The 15,990-nt window shown below is 35.8% G+C and overlaps 1 protein-coding gene across 8 annotated transcripts in view; it reads left to right on the forward strand.

The window, feature by feature from the left end:
- Nucleotides 1-15,990, forward strand: part of USP9X (ubiquitin specific peptidase 9 X-linked) — a 106,550-nt gene that overhangs the window by 29,764 nt on the left and 60,796 nt on the right. For all 8 annotated transcript variants that reach the window (XM_075539498.1, XM_075539495.1, XM_075539493.1 and 5 more), the window contains 8 exons: nucleotides 247-500; nucleotides 4,031-4,176; nucleotides 6,949-7,028; nucleotides 9,617-9,729; nucleotides 11,173-11,391; nucleotides 14,009-14,124; nucleotides 14,299-14,550; nucleotides 14,628-14,766. In XM_075539498.1, coding sequence (XP_075395613.1) covers nucleotides 405-500; nucleotides 4,031-4,176; nucleotides 6,949-7,028; nucleotides 9,617-9,729; nucleotides 11,173-11,391; nucleotides 14,009-14,124; nucleotides 14,299-14,550; nucleotides 14,628-14,766 — 1,161 coding nt within the window. In that variant the 5' untranslated portion in view covers nucleotides 247-404. The remainder of the gene's footprint in view (nucleotides 1-246; nucleotides 501-4,030; nucleotides 4,177-6,948; nucleotides 7,029-9,616; nucleotides 9,730-11,172; nucleotides 11,392-14,008; nucleotides 14,125-14,298; nucleotides 14,551-14,627; nucleotides 14,767-15,990) is intronic.

Consider the following 15,990-nt stretch of genomic DNA (forward strand, 5'->3'; position numbering starts at 1 on the left):
TAGTTTCAAAAGAAAACGAATATCACAATAAGATGCTATGCTTTATATGTTTTGATATACTACCTGGTTTACATTGAATAGAATATTAATGGGATCTGTTGGGTTTTTTTTAACATTCTCCCCTCTTGTTTATGTAACCACTTTGTCCTTACTCTATTCATTGTTACCACTATTAAACAAATTAAAATTTGAATAGTTCTTTGATTTGTTTTTAAAGTATCTAAAACATCTTTTTTCTTCTAACAGGTTATGCAATGGTCTCTGCAAGATGGTTTATTCTTGAATTGGAACTTTTTAAGACTGACATATGCTGGTACTTCATCTTCTATAAGTGGACTATTATTTCTTTTCTGAAGACAACTACATAAGCAGACAAAATTGCAAAGATCTGCCCTGTGTCGAGTATGACAGCCACGACCCGTGGCTCTCCAGTAGGAGGGAATGACAACCAGGGCCAGGCTCCTGATGGACAGTCTCAGCCCCCCCTCCAACAGAATCAGGTAGGATCTTGAAGATATTAGTTAAAACAGTGGTTCTCAAACTTCTTAATGCTGCGACCCTTTAATGTTGTGATCCCCAACCATAAAATGATTTTCATTGCTACTTTATAACTAATTTTGAAACTGTTAAGAATCAGGTGACTCCTGTGAAAGGATCATATGACACCCACCCCCCTCCCCCGCCCCCAAAGGGGTCGCGGCCCACAGGTTGAGAACCACTGGGTAAGTTATATTTGTATGTGTACCCTGGTGTCTTAAATGATAAAGCATATACTGAATAAAATGTGAAATAGCAATAGAAAAATTGTAATTTTAAGTTTTATTTAAGAGGTGTGAACATAGGTCTTTACATCACACTAGCTGACTAGTTAACTAATAACAAAACTGTGCCGTTGGGTTATTATGAGAATTAAGTAAACTGTAGTGTTTGAAAATGAGTAACAAATTTTGATGTCAAGGTTTCTGCTGGCCTCAAAATTAAAGAAGTAAGACTCTTTTCTAGTCTCGGGCTGATTTTGTGTAAAGTGCCTTTGACTTATAAATTAATCATGTGGCCAAATTTTATTTATTTTAAAATCATTTTAATGGGAGCAGCCCATACAACGCTTAATATAATCCGTGCATACATTCATTGTATGTCAAGCACATTTGTACGTTTGCTGCCCTCATCGTTCTCAAAACATTTGCTTTCTACTTGAGCCCTCCCTTGGTATCAGTTCCTCATCCCATGAACCCTTGATACTTTAAAAATTATTATTTTGTCATGTCTTACACTGTCCAACATCTCCCTTCACCCACTTTTCTGTTGTCTGTCCCCCAGGGAGGTGTTATATATAGATCCTTGTAATCGGTTCCCCCTTTCTCTACCCCAGCTTCCCTCCACCTTCCCGCGATCGTCACTCTCATCATTGGTCCTGAGGGGTTTATCTGTCCTGGATTCCCTGTGTTTCCAATTTCAGTCTGTACCGGTGTACATCCTCTGGTCTAGCCGGATTTGTAAGGTAGAATTAAGATCATGATAGTGGGGGAAGTAAGCATTTAAGAACTAGAGGAAAGTTGTATGTTTCATCGTTGCTACACTCTACCCTGACTGGCTCGTCTCTTCCCCATGACCCTTCTGTAAGGGGATTGTGGACAATTTTGTTAATGAGTTTTATTTGTACAAAGGTTTTAAAAGGATTTTTCGAAGAATTGGCAGTGGGGTGTGTGTGCAAACTGCGCTTTTCAAGTTATTTATCCATTTTGTCAAGATTACCACATTTATTAAAATAAGGTTGTTTACAATGTAATTTTAACTTTTTAGTTCCAATTATTTTAAAAGTCTGCTCACATCTGAATAATACTGTTAATAATATCTGATACTGCACATTAGTGTTCTCCTGCCTGATCGATTTGAACAGTTTCATCAAACAACTTTCAGCTTTGGTTTCTCTTTTCCTATTTTTATATGCCTTTACTTTTTCTCTTGGTCTCTTTCTTCCCTTTGCTTTGCTGCCATTGATTTTTCAGTGTTTCTACGATATACAGTTTTATAGTAAGAAATATTAAACTGCCTTGTAGATAAACTTTAAAACTCAAATGTGCAGCTAAGAGGTGAATGTATAGTTGAGATGCAGAAGTGTAAGTAAGAAGCATTCTTTTTAACAGTTGGTGCAAGTTGATGTAGAATTCTATGTATAAATAAGTTTTTAGGCAAAAGTGTTGGGATTGTAGAGTATATTTGTCATTTGGGAGTAAGTTTCTATAGTTTGTGTGATAAGTATGATAGACAGGAGCTGCTTCTTTTCTGCCATTTTAGATAAGTGATAGTCAAAGGTTTGTGTTGGATACCAAAGATTTCTATTTTTGAACCAGGAGCCAGTAGAGTTTTAATTTCTTTCATGCCTTACTTTCCATTTTACACTCAGGTTTCATGGAGTCTTAACCATTTTTGCAATGTTGTGGCTTGTATAGCTTTTTAGATGTTAAAGACTACTTTAATTTTGCGGGTTTTTTCTGATAATTTTTTAAACCTCTTGTGAAACTCAATTTGATATTATACATGATTTCTAACAGTTTTTTTAAAAAAATGACTAGTTATTTAAAGCAAGAGAGAACCCAAATGAATTACATTCTTCTCTGCTTGTAGACTCTTCAACAATCCTATTCTCCACTGTTCAATGATAGGATTTTAGTTATTTTGTAAGATCTTATATTTCTGGATCGAGAAGCAACTACAGCATTGATCACTTTAGGGCTTACATTTTGTATATGCTTTTGACATAGCCAAATTAAAGGGAATTTGTCTAAAATCAGTCACAATTGTTTTCACTTTGCACCCACTATTTTTAAAAAGTGTATTCCCTCAGAAGAGAACTTTAGACTTTAATAAGTATACAATAAAATGCGTGAAAACCAGAAATGGTATAAAGAAAAGAAGGAAAATGCCAAATATTTTCCAAGAGAACATCTGATAGATATGTGATACAGCATGTCAAAGGCAGTAAACTTGATTGACCAGGCAAAAAAGGCATCCCATGCTTGAACATTTGGATCACCTGGCGACTGGGAATACAGGTTTCAAAACTTAATTCACTTAGCTGCGAAAGTATTATTATTGGTAACGAACACTGATAAACTCAGCAACTGTAGGACAGAGTAGAAACACTCCTTTGAGTTTCAGAGGCCTTTAAATCGATATTTTCTGCGTCATAACGCCCCCTGGGAGGCACTGGACCAATCCAGGGGGCCTGCAAAGCAGATACTTAACATTTTTAGTTGCCAAGGGACTGCTGAGTAATTTTTTTTTTTTCCGGAAAAGGGGGCTAGAGGGCAGTATCCCAAACAAACTTGGGAACCTGTACTATGCTTTTAAGTCTCTATGGGAGGAGATAGTCCCATCTTTTTCCCAAGGAATGACTGGTAAGTTCAAACCATTAACCTTGTGGATAGCAGCAACTCACTGTATAGTCCACTATGCCATTAGGGCTCCCTGTTGATAAGTAGAAGAGTAAGAGGAAGGTCTAGTAAATATGAAGGATGAAAGAAATGAAAATCTAGCCACTGGAAAATGATGTGAAGTTTAGAAACCGCAATCAAGAAATTGTAAGTTGTTGGTTGGGAGAGTAGGGAATGCAGTTTCCTTTTTTCCTTTCGAGTGACAAAATGAAACTACAAAGTTAAAATCAGAAACTTTTAGATCTAAAAATTTTATTTTGATTTTCAATACAAATTTCTTTCCACAGGATTCACAGTGGGATGTGTGAAGAGGCAGCAGATTTCATGATTAAGAACATGTACTTTAGAGATTAGACCTGCATTCACATTTCAGCTATAGAGTTGGAGCTATGTCCCCTTGGGCTAGTTTTCTCATTTATTAAAATTATTCTTAAGCACAGTAGCACCGTCTGAGCCATTATGAGCTTTTCATTATTAAATCTTTTAAAATGACTTACATGATTTTCACTTCTGTACTTAGTATCTGAATTGCTAGTTTTTGTACATATGTTGTATATAGGAATTTACTTTGGAATATATAATTTTTTATTAAGACGTCATCGCCTGATTCTTCCAATGAGAATTCCCCAGCAACTCCCCCAGATGAACAAGGTCAAGGTGATGCCCCACCGCAGATTGAAGATGAGGAACCAGCGTTTCCGCACACTGATCTGGCAAAGTTGGATGACATGATCAACAGGTGAGTTGCTTTGGTTTGTTTTTTTAACTTGCAGTATCAGGAAAGTCCACCAGGTTACTCAGCATCACAAATAGCTGCACGAGAAAAGGAGAGTAATAAGTGGAGTGTCACGATAACTTCCCTCCCTACCTCATAAATAGCCAAATAGTGTGTTGTCCTTGATTCTGGGTCTAGTCATCTCTGGATGTAAAAGGTGAAGAAGATTCCAGATTCATGTTGATCTGAGTGTTACTGAACTAGAACTGTACATGTATGTGGCTTCCCTTCTGTGTTTGTGAAGCTTTTCCCTCTTGGTAATCTTAGTTGCTAAGATTGCTGGATGACTTTTTAACAATTCTGGGATGCCCTTGAGTCAAAAAAGGTCATGAGATTAGGTTCCTTGAAAGCTATTCCTTGTGAACCTTTGGTCAGCCCCGAGGAATTTAACCACCTCAGCTGTTTGTTTTTTCTTGATTTTTTTTTAAAGAATAGAGTATAATTTTACATATTTGTAGTTGAGCTACACACATCATCTTCTAAATATGAGCATATTTAAAATACTTTAATTGTTTGGAGGAAGATGTGTGCAGGCAAAGAAAAGGCTTTAAAGCCGTTAGGGGAAAGAGCATGTCCAGGAAACCCACATGTCCAGAATCTGCCCTGTGCTGACAGGGGCCTGTAGGCCATGCAGGGGAGTGCTATGGAGTTATTACACACACGCCCCATTCCTAAAAGAGAGCATCGACACACTTAACAGGCACTTGGCCTCAGTAAAATTTTTTTTTTAATTTTCTGAAAATAGGCTACCACAAATATGTAATTGTAGAAGAAATGGATCCTTTACATTAAAACAAAATTCGGAGAGTAATCTAGAAGTAGTTTTATAAGGTCCTCTATGAAATAACCTCTTAATACATACATCCCAAACACTACTTTTAATAAAATTAGGAGCACATACTTTCAGATTGTATTAATTGCTTTTAAGGTTATAGACACTTAATAACATTCAGTTAAGTGGTGGTCTGACAGATGCCTGTGGAAGTTTACAATAGATTATAGTTAAACTGACAGAATTTCTGTAAAGTTATTCAGTGGTTCTTTGTTTTCTTTTAATCATTTTATTGGGGGTTTATACAACTCTTATCACAATCCATATATACATCAAATGTATACAGCAAATTTGTACATTTGTTACCCTCATCATTCTCAAAACATTTGCTCTCCCTGTAAACCCTTGGCATCAGCTCCTCATTTTCCCCCTCCCTCATGAACCCTTGGTAATTTATAAATTATTGTTTTGTCATGTCTTTTTTTTCCTTGAACTTTTTATTGAGGGTTGCACCAAAGTGCAAAGCAAATTAGTTTTTTTTTAAAATCGTTTTATTAGGGGCTCATACAACTATTAATCACAATCCATACATACATCAATTGTGTAAAGCGCATCTGTACATTCTTTGCCCTCATCATTCTCAAAACATTTGCTCTCCACTTAAGCCCCTGGCATCAGCTCCTCATTTCCCCCCCCTTCTTCCCCGCTCCCCCTTCCCTCATGAACCCTTGATAATTTATAAATTATTATTTTGTCATATCTTGCCTTGTCCGACGTCTCCCTTCACCCACTTTTCTGTTGTCCATCCCCCAGGGAGGAGGTCACATGTAGATCCTTGGAACCGGTTCCCCCTTTCCAACACACCCTCCATCTACACACAGTATCGCCACTCACACCACTGGTCCTGAAGGGATCATCTGTCCTGAATTCCCTGTGTTTCCAGTTCCTATCTGTACCAGTGTACATCCTCTGGTCTAGCCAGACTTGCAAGGTAGAATTGGGATCATGTTCAGTGGTTCTTAACGCATTATCTGTAGCAGACATGTTGTTGCAAAAGGTTGTATATTTTTCTATTTTGTCTTGTGGTTGGCAATTGTTAATAAGTACTTCTTAAACTGACTAGAGAACTAAGTTGTACATTCACAAATTTTCAGAGAGAAAAAAAGTGTTTTTTGTGTAAAGAAAAAGGGGTGTGTGTGTGTGTGTGTGTGTGTGTGAGAAATTATCTACCAATGGATTTGGAGATTTTGCCAGCTCTTTAAGACAGGGATTAAGGCATGAATGGGAGATGGTTTTCTCTTCTGGGGAGCAGTGGTTGAGTGGTGATGGCAGCAAGGAGGGAGAGGTAAGAAAGGAATGGGGCTCCTAGATAGCTATAGGTTGTCATTGGACCCAGAGAAAGCACCACTTGGGAATATGCTGCACATTTGTTTGAGAGGGAAGATGGCATCTGTATAGGCATAGAGACTTAAGAATCCCATGGTTCACTTAACCTTTAGGAAAAGATGGTAAATTGTTTTTCTGAGATGTATTAAGGCAGTAATACATTTGCAATCAGTTATTTGCCTCAAATGTGTGTTCTTCTTTATAAGGGAGCTTTGGGCAACTTAAAGGGTCACTGTCACATCTCTCCTCTAAACTCCATCCCCGAAGAGCATTTCCTGTGCACTTAAGCAATAGGTTTCCTATTAATTGATGTTTGATTATTGTAATAGCAGTACGTTCTGTATAAGTTATTGAATAGAGTTTTTATCCTCTCATTACATCTTTGGTTAAAAAGTTGATTAAAAATTCTTGTTTATAGAGAGAGCAGATGGTTTTTAGCGCCACAAAACAGGTATTTTGCCAACCTGTTATAATGCTTAATATATTTAGAGCGAGGTGAGTGATTATAATTGGTAACTTCTTTATAGTGCAGCTTTCAATGTGTGACCAATAAGCATCTTTTTATTTTATATTCTTAGGCCTCGATGGGTGGTTCCAGTTTTGCCTAAAGGGGAATTAGAAGTACTCTTAGAAGCTGCTGTTGATCTTAGTAAAAAAGGTACGTATAAATGTTGTTATACTTTTCAATAGTATATACTTTATTCCTGAACGTTCGTTTTTCTCTGTCATAACCACAGTAAATATTCCTAGATGGAATATCTAGGCAAACTTTCTTGATGTGGCTTATCATACATACCTAGAGCAAAGGCTCATATGACCTTTCAAGGTTGGACCTCCTGTCATTATGAATAAAATTGTGTGTCCATTTTACTGTAGAGTATATTCATTATTTAATCAGATTCTCAAAGAGGTTATTACTCTCAGGGTAACTCTTTCATGACTGAATTATTTTCTGCTTTGAATTTTTTGTTATACCTCTATGTTTACAATTATGGAAAGCGTGCTGAAATCAAGTGGGGCGGGGCATAGTATGATAGTGATATGGACACTTCTAGTAAGTAGAGTAGTGGTGTAAGGAGCAGTTCCTCAGATTTAGGCAGCAGGATAAATGGCAACTGGGAATGGTGGCTTCCCCCAAAATTCTGAGAGACTAGAAATTATGTGGGTGATATAGAACCCAAGGGTCACTTATGGACTAAGCATTTTATTTTTTTGATCACTTTATTGGGGGATCGTACAACTCTTAGCACAATCCATACACACATCCATTGTGTCAAGCACATTTGTACATTTGTTGCCTTCATTATTCTCAAAATATTTGGTTTCTACTTGAGCCTTTGGTATCAGCTCCTCATTTTTCCACTACCCCTCACTCCCTCATGGTAATTTATACATTATTATTGTTTTGTCATATCTTACACTGTCCAACGTCTCCCTTCACCCACTTTTCTGTTGTCCATCCAGTAATCGGTTCCCTCTTTCTACCCCACCCTCCCAGTATTGCCACTCTCACCACTGGTCCTGAAGGGTTCATCTTGGACTGAACATATTTAACCTAGAATCTTGCCTTTTAAGTGTACTCATAAGACATGAAAGATAAATTTTCAATTGGTAAACACTCTACAGGTAATGGGTTTCAATTTCACATATATTTGACTCTTTAATTTAGCATAAGTCATTTCTAATTTCAAGGTAAATAAATACTGCTAATCTACCAATTGTTTGCACTTGCCTTTTGACTGCTGTAGTGATAATGATGGTGAATGTTAATCCAAGGGCATGTGTGTAATAGAATCTATGAACCGTTTTATTAATATTGATTTTTAAAATAAGCAGTCTTACTTAAATATTTGACTTTCATTTTTAATAAATGGAAAATGTCTGATTTTTCTATGATTCTTTTCTGGTGCGTTAAAAGATACAAAATTTTTACTGTCGTCCAGAAATACTAGCTTCGTGTTGAAATTAATCTTATTTCTTTTTTCCTATACCATTGGTCTAACTATAGTGGCAGTTAATTCTCCTTATTTTTTTCCTTTTCATTTTCAGACATTGATTGTAGTAACAATTTATATTTGAAATAGGGTAGCTTTTGCTTTGTTTTGACTATCAATAGCAGCTATCAAAATAAAAACCAAACCTACTGCCATAATGTTGTCTGACTCATGGCAACCTATAAGACAGTGTAGAACGGCTCCCTCAGTTTTCTGAGAATGTAAATCTTTACAAGACAAGCCAGCTTTATTGGTTTTCCCGTGAAGTGGTTGGTGAGTTTGAACTTTCAGCCTTGTTAGCAGCCCAGCACTTAATCCATGTGCCACAGGACCCCAAACTATGCACCATACCTGCTTACTTATTTACTTACACACACACACACACACACACACACACACACACACTTATTTGTTCAAATTATCGTCTTCAATACTTTGCTTATGCCTGTCTTAATAGCTAGAGTAGCAATTTCACCCACTTTCCTTAAAGACTATTCTTTACTCCCTATTAATCATGTAAAAATGATCTCGTAAACGGAAAATAACACTAGCAGACTGCAGTTGTTTCACATTACTCATTTCTCTTATCTGTGCATTTATTCACTTTGGCATCTGTTGAAGACTTGTTTTTTTGTTAGGTATGCTCTCCATCTCAACAGTATGATGATAAGTAACAAATCAGCTAATGGTATTTTATTGTACAGTATTAACATTTGCTGGATGCCTATTTGTTATTTACAGTACTGGGGCTTAAATGCCATTTATTTTCTGGTCAAAATCAAACACAAATTCTTTTATCATTTTCTCATTAACAGTTAGGTTTCTTCGTGTTTTGACACACGTGGCTCTATTGCCTTTCTAAAATCAGATGACACAGAATAAATGTCAACAGATGAAATTGAAATATTGCTTTTTAATTTTTCCTCCCGTAAGAAGTACACACAGTATTATGAAGTACTCATGATGGTAACCGTTCTGTATTTAAGATCTAATGTCCTATTTTGAAACATTTTCGATTAAATGGTTTGATGTAATTTAACAATATTTAATTTTTATTTATTGAAGAATTTTCTATTTTCTAATTCGAAATCAAGCTCCCTTAGAAGTTATTAAGAGAATGCTGAGTCTCTTTTCCAAGACTACTCTACATTCTTAAGCTGTCAGTGAACAGTTGCCATCCTTTGTCATGTAATTGAATGTTGTAAAACAGAGAAATGTTTTGTTTACATTAAATTGTCTTCCTTTTTCTTAGGCCTTGATGTTAAAAGTGAAGCCTGTCAGCGTTTTTTTCGAGATGGGCTAACAATATCATTCACTAAAATCCTTACAGATGAGGCAGTGAGTGGCTGGAAGTTTGAAATTCATGTGAGTCTTTCATTTGACTCTAGAAATTCAGATTTTATATGGTGATGCCTATGGGTAATGCACACACACAGACCTATACGATAAATATATTTTGATTATGTTTGACCCAATACAAAGGCTCTAAAAATGAGAAGCCAATGAACAAGAAATTGTAGTCTCACTTAAAGGGAAGCAAGCTCATTTAGAACTGGCATGAGATTTAGCGTTAGAAAAGATTGGTTAAATCTGTCCCTTGACCCACAGCTTGTCATCTAGGCAAGTCAACATATTTTCATGGAATACATCATTCTGTCAATTTTAAGATGCATTATTTTTTTTACTACTAAGATGGGGTATGTAATCCACAATGCGGGCAGTCCCCAAGTTGTGAACAAGATCCATTCCTAATTTGGCCTTTAAAGAAATTGTAAATCAGTTGGAATGGGTGTATACTGCTTTTATTCAGGTTACTTTAGTGCAAGAAAAGGCTTTAATAAGCCTTTTCTATGATTTTAAGCTGCACGTGCAGAAAGTGAGGATGAATGTGATAATGTATTTGTGGTAAGCTTGGAGTTCAGTTGATTAAAAGTAGGGGAAGATTTGCATAACATTAAAGCTGGGCTTCAAAGGTGGGGCACCTGGTTCAAAAATGGCAGCAGTAGCACTGCCTTATGTGTGTGGTGTTCCACAGTTCTGCCTAGTCCAGTCTCATGCTGGAGGCTCTTGAAAGGACTCCCGGCCTTAAAATTAGCAACCCAATGTATAACTACAACTACGCCACCATGGCCCCACTCCAAGTGATAGGCTGAAGCAAATACAAATGATCTCTGGACACCAGTCTAGGAAAATAGCAGTGCTTGATACCATTGGTTATGATTCCAGTGATTTTTTTTTCAAAAGTGCATCTTTGATGGATGAATACAGCTATTATTCTAAGTCTCTCTTCCTCCATAATATAGAAATAACCGTGAAGCAGATATGTTTTTGTATTCAAAATGATTTCCCCAAAATAACGGAATAATAAATACTCTTTGTCAACATTTAACTTTGTAGGTACTGGAGACTTTGAGAGTAGTGTCGAATTTTGGTATTGAGGTTTAGTTAGCAAATTAATTTTGATCGTTGACACATTTTTTGTAGATTTTTATAATGACTGCCTCTGGTGTACACATTCCAAAGTGAAGGGATGGCCATTTAGAACTTGCTGTAGGCGTAGAACAACAAGAGAACGGCCTCCGCTGCTGACCGCGTTTTGTTGCCGTTGAGAATGGTGTTTCAAAGGTGGTATATAAATTACAAAACAACTCATTGCTAATTTCTATTGATCACAGGGTAAGGGAAATTAAACATAACTCAAATGTTTAGTACAGAAAATGGAGAGACCATTATGTCATGAGATAGTGAAATGGCAATGTTTTCATCTTATAAATCACATCTCTCCTCCCGGCCCCCTTTATAACACAGAGATGTATTATTAACAATACTCATCGCCTGGTGGAGCTATGTGTGGCCAAGCTATCCCAAGACTGGTTTCCACTCCTAGAACTTCTCGCCATGGCCTTAAATCCTCATTGCAAATTCCATATCTATAATGGTACACGTCCGTGTGAATCTGTTTCCTCAAGTGTTCAGTTGCCTGAAGATGAATTCTTCGCTCGTTCTCCAGACCCTCGATCACCAAAAGTATGTTGGTTGTTTTTTAAAATTGACGTTAACAATTGTTTTGCTCTGCCACAAAATTTCTAATGGATTTGAATGTTCCACTTACATGAAAATTCATTTCCCATATGTTTTAAAGGGGATTTTGCATTTTCCACTTTTTAAATTCATTATTTTGTGCTAGAGCCATGTTCTGTCTTTTATGATTGTTAACTTTTCCTGTATTATTTTTTTCATTTGAAATTTACTTGGGCTTTGAGAATGACAGTGAAGAAGCTCCATGCTTCTTTGTATTTTTTGTTGCTAGGGCATATTAAGTGCTTGTAACAATCTTTGTTAAATCTAGTCTCTAAAATTACAAAAACAAAAAACCATCATTAGAATTAATATAGAGCATCATAATTTTCCTTTGAAATGAGAGTAGAAGATTGTTTCATTGACTAAGAGCTCAGGCATTAATATTTTAAGGCATGATCAATAGATGATATGTGTCTAATGTAGCATAAAAGTAATATTATAGAAATTATAAATACAAATAAATAGTCCCTGGGTTATAAAATGTCTAACATAAGTACAGCCTGTCATGGTTCCAAATCAACTGTTTAAACGATTGTAATATATTAAAAACTCCAGGTATGTACAATGAATGGTGAATAATACAGGCTGTACCTTGCAAAAGCACATCGAAACTTTGCTACAATACATTACTGAGCTTTTACTCTATCAAAGTACTGCTTTTGTGCATAGAAAGATATGAATACAATATACAGTAATGCAAACATGTGGCTGATTTTAGATAAAAATCATACCTAATTTTGACATATTTACAAATGCAACATACCTCCTGATTTAATAACAGATATTTCAGGTACTGCATGTTAAACACAGACTAGAAAAAATTAAAAAACTTACAGAATATATGAGAGTATTTCAAAAAGTGTATGGAAAATAATAGGTTCTATACATAAATGTGAGGACATTAGTGAGTAAGTGATAGAATTCTTACCTCCTGTACAGGAGGCACAGGTTCTCTTTCTGGCCTGTGCAACTCCATTGGATTGCGTATTTCTGTGAACCAGGGTTCAGCAGAACTTCCAGACTCAGATAGGTATGGAAGGGAAAGGCCTGATAGTTGTTTCAAGAAATAGGCCAATGAAGGGAAACCCTATAGATGAAGGAAGAGATCCATTCTACAACCAGTCATTGTGTCTAATAATACGAATGTTGTTGGATTAGCAGCATTTTATTCTGTTGCATGTGTAGTTTCCATGAGTCAGACCAACTCAATAGCAGCCAACAAAAGTAACAAGTTGTCTGGTGTAAATGTTTCGTATCAGTATAAACAAATTTATGCTTTTAAAGGTGTAGGATTAAGCTAGATTACTTTGAGCAAATAACTGTAGGTTTTCAATTTTAGAATTTAGGGGAGACATAAAAGTGTTTTTAAAAAATAAAAACGATTCTCAAGTTTAACTATAAAAAGAAAAAAAGCCAAGCAGGAAAAACCGAAGTTGTTAATGCTTTGGTTTATCTTGTTACAAGATGAAGTTGTTGAAATGTGTTGAATTTAGGCCAGAAAATTTCGTATACTTCCCAGCTCATGTTGTTTGCTCAGAGTTAGATGGCTAAGTCCTGTGTGAGTAAACCAAAGTATGATCTAAATGGAATTTTCAATGTTTCTTGTATTGTATTTTTTTATTGGTTCATTTTTCCCCTGTATAGATCAATAATAAGACATCTTACAGAGAATGGGAAAGGTAGCTAACTACAAAATTTGGGGGTTGACTTTTGCTTGAGGATAGTTTTTCTTATTCTTTGAAGCCTAATTCATCTTGCTGTTGAACTTAAGAAACAAGACAATTTTCAAAACCTTTGTCCATAGAAAAAAATATGGTTGTAAGTCAAGCAGTAGCTTATTTAATGGCTCATTATTTCCTATAGAAATCAGAAAATATATCCTTTATTTCTAATCAGTCTTTCTGTAGAATTTCTCAAAATTGGTTAAAAGATATGTTTGGCAGGATTTTAAACCATACTCCTGTTTGTGTTCAGGCCCCTGAGAGAAATGGAAACTTTAATAGACTTAAAGTTCTATTTGTCTCTTAGGGAAGAGGTGGAATCCAATTATATTGCATGATGTAGTACTTAGGAAAGGCATCAAGTAGTATCGTCTAGCTCACAATTCCAGGGATTTGTTTTTAACTAACAGTAATTGTCAGGCTTTGAGATTGTTCCGTTTTAGAGAAACACATTATTTACAACTGCAACCAAAAAATGGATAAACATTCCAGGGAAAATGTATTAGAAAATGGAATTTTTCAGCAAAATTGTTTGAAAATTTTCAGATAATCAAAAGGCATTCTCATATGGAGAATTCCTGAAATGGAAGCATAGCTTTTCATTTCTGTTCATCAGCTATGTATAAACATCTACTTATGCTGCTTAACAAGCTGTTTCTTCCTGACGGAGATACTGCATACAAAACAAAATATTTCATGGTCTTTTCAAAGATGATTTGACACAATCTGTTTTATTGAACTTTCGGTTTCTAGTATATTTATATCAAGAAATTGCTTGATACATAGAACCATTTTCCCCCAGCTAAAAAACAAGGTTAACATTTTCATTAACTCCATTGCAGGGTTGGTTGGTAGATCTTCTCAACAAATTTGGCACTTTAAATGGATTCCAGATTTTGCATGATCGTTTCATTAATGGATCAGCATTAAATGTTCAAATAATTGCAGCCCTTATAAAGTAAGTCATATTTTTAAAAGCCAATGTTGAGTGCTCCATAAAAATTACTATGTTATTGCTGGATAAAAACTGAGTTTCTATTCCGTGACTTCCTTTTATGTAACTTGTATTTTCGTTCAAGTGAAAGAGAAACAGTTTGAATGTTACAGATGTTTTGTTTGTTCCTTATTTCAGACCGTTTGGACAATGCTATGAGTTTCTCACTCTTCATACAGTGAAAAAGTTCTTTCTTCCAGTCATCGAAATGGTTCCACAGTTTCTAGAAAACTTAACTGATGAAGAACTGAAAAAAGAAGCTAAGAATGAAGCCAAAAACGATGCCCTTTCAATGATTATCAAGTCTTTGAAGAATTTAGCTTCAAGGGTTCCAGGACAAGAAGAAACTGTAAAAAATTTAGAAATATTTAGGTTAAAAATGATACTTAGGTAAGAAATTTATCTCTTGATACAATTGTTTGCATGAATTTTTGGAATCATACCTAACACCAAGCTTTTCATTATAGATTATTGCAAATTTCTTCTTTCAATGGAAAGATGAATGCACTGAATGAAGTCAATAAGGTTATATCTAGTGTATCGTATTACACCCATCGGCATGGTAACCCTGAGGAGGAAGAGTGGCTCACAGCTGAGCGAATGGCAGTAAGTCCTTTGGTTTTTCTCTTAAGAATAAGAATCTACTTAGAGTAAAAATCAAAGTAGCTCTAGTGGAAATTAGTAGTATTAAAATGAAGTAGACCTTAATAGGAATGCATTTTGGCTAATTTATGAATGTTTATTTCTGAGACTTGTTTGTAATAATAAACTTTTACTAATTATTTGTTAGTGATTTATGGATAGTTTATAAATAAACGTGCCACTTACATTGAGAGCGTACTATGTGGCAACACCTGTGGGCGAACCGTGTGTGTCCTTAGTTTAATGAAGATAATTACCAGGGCCTGGGAAGGTGTGCTGTGGCATGTAGTCAAAAGGTGGGAAGAACCGCAAGTGTTCATCAGCGGATCGGTGGATGAGTGAAATGTGCTATGTACATACAATGGCATAGTATTCAGCCGTAGACCATATGTCCTCATACATGCTCCTGCAACATGGGTGAACTTTGTTAAAGTATACTAAGTAGAAGTCACACCCAAAAGGATAGATTTTGAGTAGTTCTATTTAGACAAAATATCTAAAATAGGCAAATGAGTAGAAACACATTTTTTTGGTGATTACGAGGGAATGGGAGGTTACTGTGTGAGGGGTACTGAGTAAAAAAATCCTTTTTTAATATATATTTTGTGATGATAGTTGTACTAGATGGTTAAAAGGCAGATAGATGACTTTGTATAGTTTTACCACAGGAAAATGAAAGCAAAAGTATATGGAGGATGCTTGGCTATTCGTCCAGTGTTAGGGGTCAGGTGGTAGAGATCTAATTTGTGTCTGATTTGTATGCCCTTTGGAAAGCCTAGGAAGGAGCTATTTTTAGTGTGTGCTGAGGATTGGTGTTGGTCCGTGACCTGTTACGAATCCTGGAAATGACATTTAAGGATTTAGGAATTTTTGCAGTAAATGGCTTTGCCACATCTTGCTAGTATGTTAGAAAAATGTGTGTGCACAATGGATTAGAAATAAAACTGATTTTTCACCAGCTTAGAAGTGTGCAGGTCTAACACATTTTCGCAATAAGTGAAATATTTTGAAAGCATGCAGTGTAGATGATTATTATTTATGTATACTAACTTTCTTTTATTCAGTGAATGCCAGCCAACCAGCTTAATTTGTTGTTGGTAGGTGTTCAAAACCGCTTACTTCCCTATAGTAGGATAGCATTTCTCAGGAAGAGTTTTTTTGGGGAAGTTTAAGAGTATCTATTGGATG

This window comes from Tenrec ecaudatus, chromosome X (genome assembly GCF_050624435.1).
Source record: "Tenrec ecaudatus isolate mTenEca1 chromosome X, mTenEca1.hap1, whole genome shotgun sequence".
NCBI classification, from domain to species: domain Eukaryota; kingdom Metazoa; phylum Chordata; class Mammalia; order Afrosoricida; family Tenrecidae; genus Tenrec; species Tenrec ecaudatus.